The sequence below is a fragment of the Triticum dicoccoides genome, chromosome 7A, assembly GCF_002162155.2.
Source record: "Triticum dicoccoides isolate Atlit2015 ecotype Zavitan chromosome 7A, WEW_v2.0, whole genome shotgun sequence".
Classification (NCBI taxonomy): Eukaryota; Viridiplantae; Streptophyta; class Magnoliopsida; order Poales; family Poaceae; genus Triticum; species Triticum dicoccoides.
The window spans coordinates 110886186-110894113 of NC_041392.1; the positions used below are offsets into that span (position 1 = coordinate 110886186).

General features: G+C 51.6%; 1 protein-coding gene across 1 annotated transcript; it reads left to right on the forward strand.

The window, feature by feature from the left end:
• The first annotated feature begins 6220 nt into the window (after positions 1–6220).
• LOC119333182 (hydroxycinnamoyltransferase 4-like) lies at positions 6221–7698 on the forward strand. Its single transcript, XM_037606171.1, has one exon. It carries the CDS (start codon positions 6221–6223, stop codon positions 7514–7516), a length of 1296 nt encoding a protein of 431 aa, XP_037462068.1. The 3' UTR covers positions 7517–7698.
• Positions 7699–7928: the final 230 nt, after the last annotated feature.

Here is a 7928-nt window from a genome sequence, read left to right on the forward strand (position 1 = left end):
GAGGAGGCGACTCGACTTCTTCTCCACCGCTTGAGTCGTCGCTTCCTCCATCCCCTTCACCATCGGAAGTCCACTCGCCGCTTTCGGCGCCACTCGCCTCGCCTTCCAGAGCTTGCTCCTGCTCCCCATTGGGCATTGAATATATTCCAATAATGGCCTGAAAGAAAGTAGGTAGATCAAAGTCAGTCGACGCATTATAGGCAGCTACGCGAGTGAATTCAGATTACAAGCAAAAACTCAGAATCAGACCTGCTCGGGTGCGTGGGACTGGTCGAATGGAGGGACTCTCCTGGCTCCCCTGGGATTGTCCTTATTCCCGGTAAAGCCAGACAACCACTTCTCCAGTGTGTTGTCGTCGACCTCCTCTGGGTGGATCCGAGTGGAGTCTTCAAGACCCGAATACATCCACATCGGATGGTCTCAGGCTTGGAGAGGCTGGATGCGCCGCTGAAGGAAGACCTCCAAGAGATCCATACCAGTGACCCCGTCACGAATAAGCTGGACCACTCGGTCGACCAGCACCTTCACGTGCGCCTTCTCCTCTGGGAGCACCTTCAAAGGGGAGGGTTTTTCCACTTGGTCCATGGTAAAGGGAGGGAGGCCAGTCGATTGCCCTGGCGTCGACTGGTCTTTATAGTAAAACCAGGTCGACTGCCATCTGCAAACTGAGTCGGGAAGAATCATGGCCGGGAAGGAGCTTTTCCCTCTCGTCTGGATGCCAAGACCCCCACACATCTGGATCACTTGGGTCCTCTCGTCACTCGGATTAGCCTTTTTCACTGTCTGGGAGCGACAAGTGAAAATATGCTTGAAGAGACCCCAGTGAGGCCGACAACCCAGGAAGTTCTCACACAAAGAAATGAAAGCGGCAAGATAAACGATTGAGTTGGGAGTAAAATGATGGAGTTGTGCCCCAAAGAAGTTCAGAAACCCTCGAAAGAAGGGGTGAGGGGGCAACGAAAATCCACGGTCGACGTGGGTAGCAAGAAGGACACGCTCACCCTCTCGAGGCTGTGGCTCAGATTCCTTCCCCGGAAGCCGCGCCGAGTCATAGGGGATCAGCCCTCCTTTGGCCAAGTCGTCGAGGTCTTCTTGGGAGATCCTCGAGTGGATCCAGTCGCCCTGGATCCAGCCCCTCGGCAGGCCGGACCGCGAGGAAGATCCACCCCGGCTGGTCGCCTTCCCCTTCGACCTCGTTGTCGCCTTCTTTGCCCGCTCCAGAGCCACTGTCTTCTCCTTCCCCATTGTCGTTGGCGGGACGCGTATGGTGCGATGGCGCTGGGGCGAGAGTGAGCGCGGCGGAGGGGCATGAGGAAGAGAAGAGGAAATGAGATGCACTGTTCAGGAGACTCTGGTCCGGCGCTTTATATCAGGCCGCTTCCGAGTGGCTGACGGGTAGGCCCAGGAGGCTCTGTCAAATCCCGTAACGACCGCGCGCGTGATACGTGGCGAAAAAGGTGGCGCGGGGATCGAGGCGGCTCCGCTCTATCCCCTCCGATTACTGCGGCCACCCCCGTCCCGCGCGCTTCCCAAAATTCGAATCCCGCGAAATCTGCGCGCAGCAAACAACTGGCCAGACCAAAGATCTCCTCCACACCGTCACTCGGAGCCTTACAAGCGAACAAACTCACTCGACGAAGAATTAAGAATGGATCAAGGCGACTGAAAAGGAAGTTGCTGTCATCACTCAGGTCCATTGATCCGGGACAAGATATGCTCACGGCATGAAAAACGAGTCGGAGAGGTTCTCAACTCCTTCCCCACTCAAACCTCGATCCATTCGGGGGCTAATGATGAAGCTACACAACTAGGGTAGGGTCATGGACCTGTCCTAACTGCCCTACCCAAGGACATCTCTAGAAGAAACCACCTTTCAATCGACTTGGAGGTGTTCCACTCGACAGACTCGAAGATGCTCGACCAAGAAACAATCACTCGACCAAGATCCAACCACTCGACGGCCAGGAGACCTGAAGTCACTCCGCACGCTAACGGTCGGTCATTAAGTAGCTTTTATGGTCATCATAGCACTTTATTACTAGTGTTACCAGTAACGCTCTGCCTTAATGTACATTGAACCCTTTGTAACGTGGGCTGGCCGGGGTCCTGGCACACTCTATATAAGCCACCCCCCTCCTCTGAGACAAGGGTTGGCACCTCTGTAACCCATATTCATATAATCCAATCGACCGCCTCCTGGCTCCGAGACGTAGGGCTATTACTTCCTCCGAGAAGCGCCTGAACTCGTAAACCTTGCGTGCTTACAACTTCTCCACAGCTAAGATCCTGCCTCTCCATACTTACCCCCTACACTACTGTCAGACTTAGAACCACGACACCCTCCATACAACTACTCGCCACCGGCTTACGCGTGCTCCCCGACGCCCCCTCTTCGCCGTGTCGCGCTGACCTTCTCACAAGCTTCCACGTCGCACCTCGGCGACACCGACGAGACCGACGCCGACATGGAAGACATCATCACGACAGGCTCGGCCGCGGCCGCCGCGTCCCCCGGGTTCGCTACCCAGGACGACACGGTGGACCTCAGTGGCGGCATGGACGACGAGCTCGAGTACGGCGAGGAGGAGCCGGAGGAGCACGAGGAGGAGGAGGAGGAGGAGCTGGCGACTTTTCTTGCGAGGAGGCGCAAGAAGAAGAAGGGGCGGCCAGGACCGGCGAGCCGCGCATTAAGTGGACTTCCAAGGAAATTATAGAGAAATTTCTCTACCCTTTAGCAATATAATAATTTACCAAATAATGAAGTTTACATCTCAAAGACTCTTCGATTCTAATGTGTCATGTATTTTAGAATGGATAAAGTAATGAGAGGAAACAATATTTGGACAAAGTAAAACAAATACACTTACCATTATGTTGTCTTCCTATTAAGGAGGAAAATTTACTTAAACAAATTTATTTGTTTGTCCCATCCAAAAGATCACTATGTAGCTATTGCACAAGTGAAACCTAATTATTATCAAGTCCACGACATTATTATAATTTCTCACGTTTGTACATCTAATACAAATGATTGATAATATGGATGTTGACCTCACATATTGATCTAATATCACATATGAACTACTAGCAAGGTCACAAATATAAACTTTCTTATATTGATTTAGTCTCATGTACAAATATAAACTTTTATGTAATGGTCTAGACTCATACACAAACGAGTATCTTCATTAATATGGTGTTTTTGGAAATATACAGTATAATCATCTTTTTCCAACAAATTACATATGATTAAATATATTTTCAGAAGTAGCAGGACCCCACACAATTGCAAACCAAGCTTGCAACACACCAGAAGCTTGATATCTTTCTGGCAAGCCTCTTGAGCCTTGGCAAAGTGGTCACTATTTTTACATTGAGGGTCGAGAATATCTTCACAAATATTGATCATGTAGGATAGATGGAATCACCTAGATAGTATCCCACATCAGAACCATGGTCATTGACCTTAAAGTTGCATGCTGCAGCATCCCCATTTTGCTAGCCTTACGAAAAGAGTAGGTCTGGGCGGTCTTCTCTTGAAATAGGCTTTCACCCCCGCTTTACAAATAAAGCCACACCACCTCTTCCATACAAGAGTTTTAAGTGCATCGAAATAGAATATTCTGCTGGGGCAACAACACAAACACGCCCAAGAAAAAGCATAAAAGAATAAATAGGCCACCAAGTGACCTCGGCCTCAGGGGGCTGCTGCAAGGTAAGGCAGCGAGCGGCATCATGCATCACGTCCATCATCAGTCCCAGCCGCTCATGGTCGTGCTGCCTAGATAGCGGGTGTCGGTCCTACAAAAACGCCAGGAATGTGAAGATCGAGTCAAAGGCTCGTTGAAGAAAGACTCTCTCAATCACCTTCTTATTACACATCATCTACACAGTCCAAGCTAATGCTGTCGATGCAAGCCAGAAAAGGCGTCTCCTCCTACCGATCTGGTTGGCTCTATTTTGAATGAACCCAGCCAGGTCCAGGGCCTCCCAGTCAGGCCCTAGAGCCTCATAGACAAAACTCTAAAGAAACCTTGCTTCCGTGAAAGAGAAGAGGATGTGGGTCCCTATCTCCGGGACCTCACAGAGAGGGCATAGCCCATTCCCCGGGTTGTGTCTCTTGATCACCTCTGTCCCAAATGATAGGCGATCCCTCAATAATTGCCAAACAAAATTTTTGATCTTCAATAGCAAGGGCTCTTTCCATAGCGGCGATGCCCAAGCAATAGAGGGACGTGCGCGGCATACTCCTGCGATGTGGCCATGGCGGCAGTTGCGTGGGTCACGTCAAGCTCAGGCGGGTTGGCGACACGGGAACATGAACATGTCCGCAATGAAAGGCGGAGCCGTTTGGCAGCGATTTGCGTGGTGAGGTGGACGACATTGGAGCATGGAAGATGCTGAGACTTCCTACCCATCGAAAATCAGGATGATAGGGTTGCATGTACATTTCCCTCTCTTTTTCTATATATTTGGAGGGTAGAGATTGGGCATGGAATTTCTACACTTGAGCTCAAATGCACCCTCATGTTTCAAAAACTTTTGAAATTTTTGGCAACAAACATTGTTGAATTATCTTCTTACATGCAATTTTTTTTGATGCAATCACATTCGTGGAGGTCTGGACAAAAAATAATAAAATTGTTACTCTAAAAATATTTTTTAGACGGCATTTTGGAGTACTGATTTAGTTATTTTCGCCCAGACATCCACAAATTTTATGTCATCACGAAAATTTACACATAGGCAAGAAACTAAGAAGTGTTTGTTGCCAAATAAGTTCGGTTTACTTTAAATTCTTATTTTTTTTGGATTTTATTGTTCAAGCAGGAGCATTTGAGCTCCGGATTATAAAACCACTTTCAGGCTAGAAAGGTGTTTCTAGAGGGTGCCCTAAAAACCTAGGGAAAACTGGGCATCAGATCAACGTTCTCCCCACTTAGTCCTCGTCCTTGCAGTGTGTCTAGTGTTGTGGGAGGGCGTGTGAAGGTGTGTCTTCGACGGATCTCGCAAGATTCAGTCAGGGAGCTAAGAATTGAGCCGAATTTCGATGAACTGTCCATGTGGCGTGACTCGTTGTTACGAAAGGAGAATATAGAAAAGGCACATGGTCTGTGCATTCACGAAAGTGGGTCAATAAGATTATATGAACACGCGAACGGCCAAACTTTGTGGCACTTACGACCTTCACTTTGTTCGGTCTCCCACTGAGCTCCGTGCTGGCTCTCCACTGCCTTTACTGCATAGCTGAGCTTCTGTCTATATATAAACCATTCAAAGAGCTCAGAGACACAACAACATCCACGTCCACGCATCGCAAGTCCCAAGCACGTACAGTAGCACAAGAGACACGTACTTACACGAGGCACACAATGACCCAATCACATCCATGGAGGTCTGGACCAAAAATAATAAAATTGATAGTCCAAAAAATATATTTTTGACGGCATTTTGGAGAACTGATTTAGTTATTTTCGTCCAGACATTGACAAATTTTATGTCATCACGAAATTTTACACGCAGGCAAAAAACTAAGCAGTGTTTGTTGCCAAATAAGTTCAGTTTTTTTTAATTTTATTGCTCATGCAGGAGCATTTGAGCTCGGGATTATAAAACCACTTTTTGGTTAGAGAGGTGTTTCTAGAGGGTGCCCTAAAATCTTAGGGAAAAGGGGGCATCAGACCGGCGTTCTCCCCGCTTAGCCCTCGTCCCGGCATTGTGTCTAGCAACGTCGGAGAACATGTTGAGGTATGTCTCCGGCACATCTTGCAGAATTCGGTCGGAGAGCTAAGAATTAAGCCGAATTCCGTTGAACCGTCCATGTGGCATGATTCATAAGAGCTCAGATGGTCTGGTTGTTTGCAACTGTAACAAAAGGAGAAATTTCGTTGAAGTGTTGGAAGGTGAATCAGGTGTGCGCGTTTATGAAAGGAGAACCGTAAAAAAGCATATGGTCTGCGCATTTACCAAAGTGGGTCAATAAGAATATGGACACGCGATAGGTCTTGCCCAAACGGGCCAAATTTTACGTGTGACGACTTCGCTTTATTCGGTCTCCCACTGAGCTCCCTGCTGCCTCTCCACCGCCTTTACTGCACAGCTGATGCTCTGCCTATATAAACCATCCACGTCCACGCACAGCAGTAGAGCACTCGCAAGTCCCAAGCACGTACAGCAGCACAAAAGAGAGCAAGAGACACGTACGTACACGAGGCACACAATGGCAGCCGTCCAGGTGTTGTCGACGGAGATGGTCGTCCCGGTGGAGGCAACGCCGGGGGGCGCCGTCTGGCTGTCCAACCTGGACCTGGCTGCGCGCCGGGGCTACACGCCCACGGTCTACTTCTACCGGCCGAACGGCGAGCATGCGGGCTTCTTCGCGGCCGACGCCGTCAAGGACAGCCTCGCCAGGGCTCTGGTGGAGTTCTACCCGCTGGCCGGCCGCCTCGGGCTGGACGGCGCCGGGCGTGTCCAGATCGACTGCACCGGCGAGGGCGCGGTCTTCGTCACCGCGCGCTCGGATCACTACGCGCTCGAGGACCTCATGAACGAGTTCGTGCCGTGCGGCGAGATGCGCGACCTGTTCGTGCCCCCGACGCCCGCACCGAACCCGCCGTGCGTCCTGCTGCTGGCGCAGGTCACGTACCTGCGCTGCGGCGGTGTCGTGCTCGGCCTGGCGATGCACCACTCCGTCGTCGACGCCCGGAGCGCGGCGCTCTTCGTGGAGACCTGGGCGAGCGTCGCCCGCGGCTCCACCAAAGATGACGCGCCCGTGCCGCCTAGCTTCGACCACAGGCTGCTCGCCGCGCGCCAAGAGCGCGCGGTGCCGTACGACCACCCCGAGTACAAGCCGGAGCCAGCCCCGGTGCACGCGGCAACCGCTGGGTCCACGTACGCGAGCGCCCTGATCACGGTGAGCAAGCAGCAGGTGAGCGCGCTGAGGGCGCGGTGCGCAGGCGCGTCCACGTTCCGCGCCGTGGTGGCGCTGGTGTGGCAGTGCGCGTGCCGCGCGCGGGGCCTGCCGCTGGACGCGGAGACGCGGCTCTACTCCATGATCGACATGCGCCCGCGCCTGGCGCCGCCGCTCCCGCGGGGCTACTTCGGGAATGCGGTGATCCGGACGTCGACCGTGGCCACCGTCGGGGAGGTGGTGTCTAACCCGGTGGACTTTGCTGCTCGGCGCGCGCGCGCGGCGACGAGCCAGGGGGACGACCATGCGCGGTCTCTGGTGGACTACCTGGACGGCGTGGACGTGATGAACCTGCCACGAAGCGGCATCTCGCGCGCGCACCTGCGCGCCATCAGCTGGATGGGCATGTCGCTCTCCGACGCCGACTTCGGGTGGGGCGCGCCGGCGTTCATGGGGCCCGCGCTCATGTACTACAGCGGCTTCGTGTACGTGATGAACGCGCCCGGCAAGGACGGCGCCCTCACGCTCGCGCTGTCGCTGGAGCCAGAGAGCATGCCGGAGTTCAGCAAGGTGTTCGCCGACGAGCTGGCCCGTCTCGAGGTGTAGTACACTACGTACCATCGTCTGACGTTCGTTGCATGGATTGTATAGTGTTTTTTATTTTATTTTTATTTTGAGAGAGAATGGATTGTATAGTGTGGTTGCATGTGCTATAGGCTGTTTTTTCATAGTACCTATATGTAACTTGATTGAATTTGTAATTTGGGTAAGTTGATTTTGTGGAAGAAGGAACCGTTGGGAGAGAAAGAAAGAGGGAGAAATAAAGATCATAGTTGAATCTCTTAATCTAATGACTAGTCAATGTGTACGTGCAATGCACGTTAATTTCAAAGTATATTAAGTGCATGCGGATATTAAGTAGGATATTATTTGCGTGTTATTATGTAATTAACACTATATTTGGCATGAAATTAATTGCCCGCTAAACGTGTTGAGCGCTCGACATTGAAACAGTCTA

Bases quoted from the DNA above. Each gene is read 5' to 3' on its own strand.
- LOC119333182 (XM_037606171.1), top strand. From the start codon at position 6,221: ATGGCAGCCGTCCAGGTGTTGTCGACGGAGATGGTCGTCCCGGTGGAG.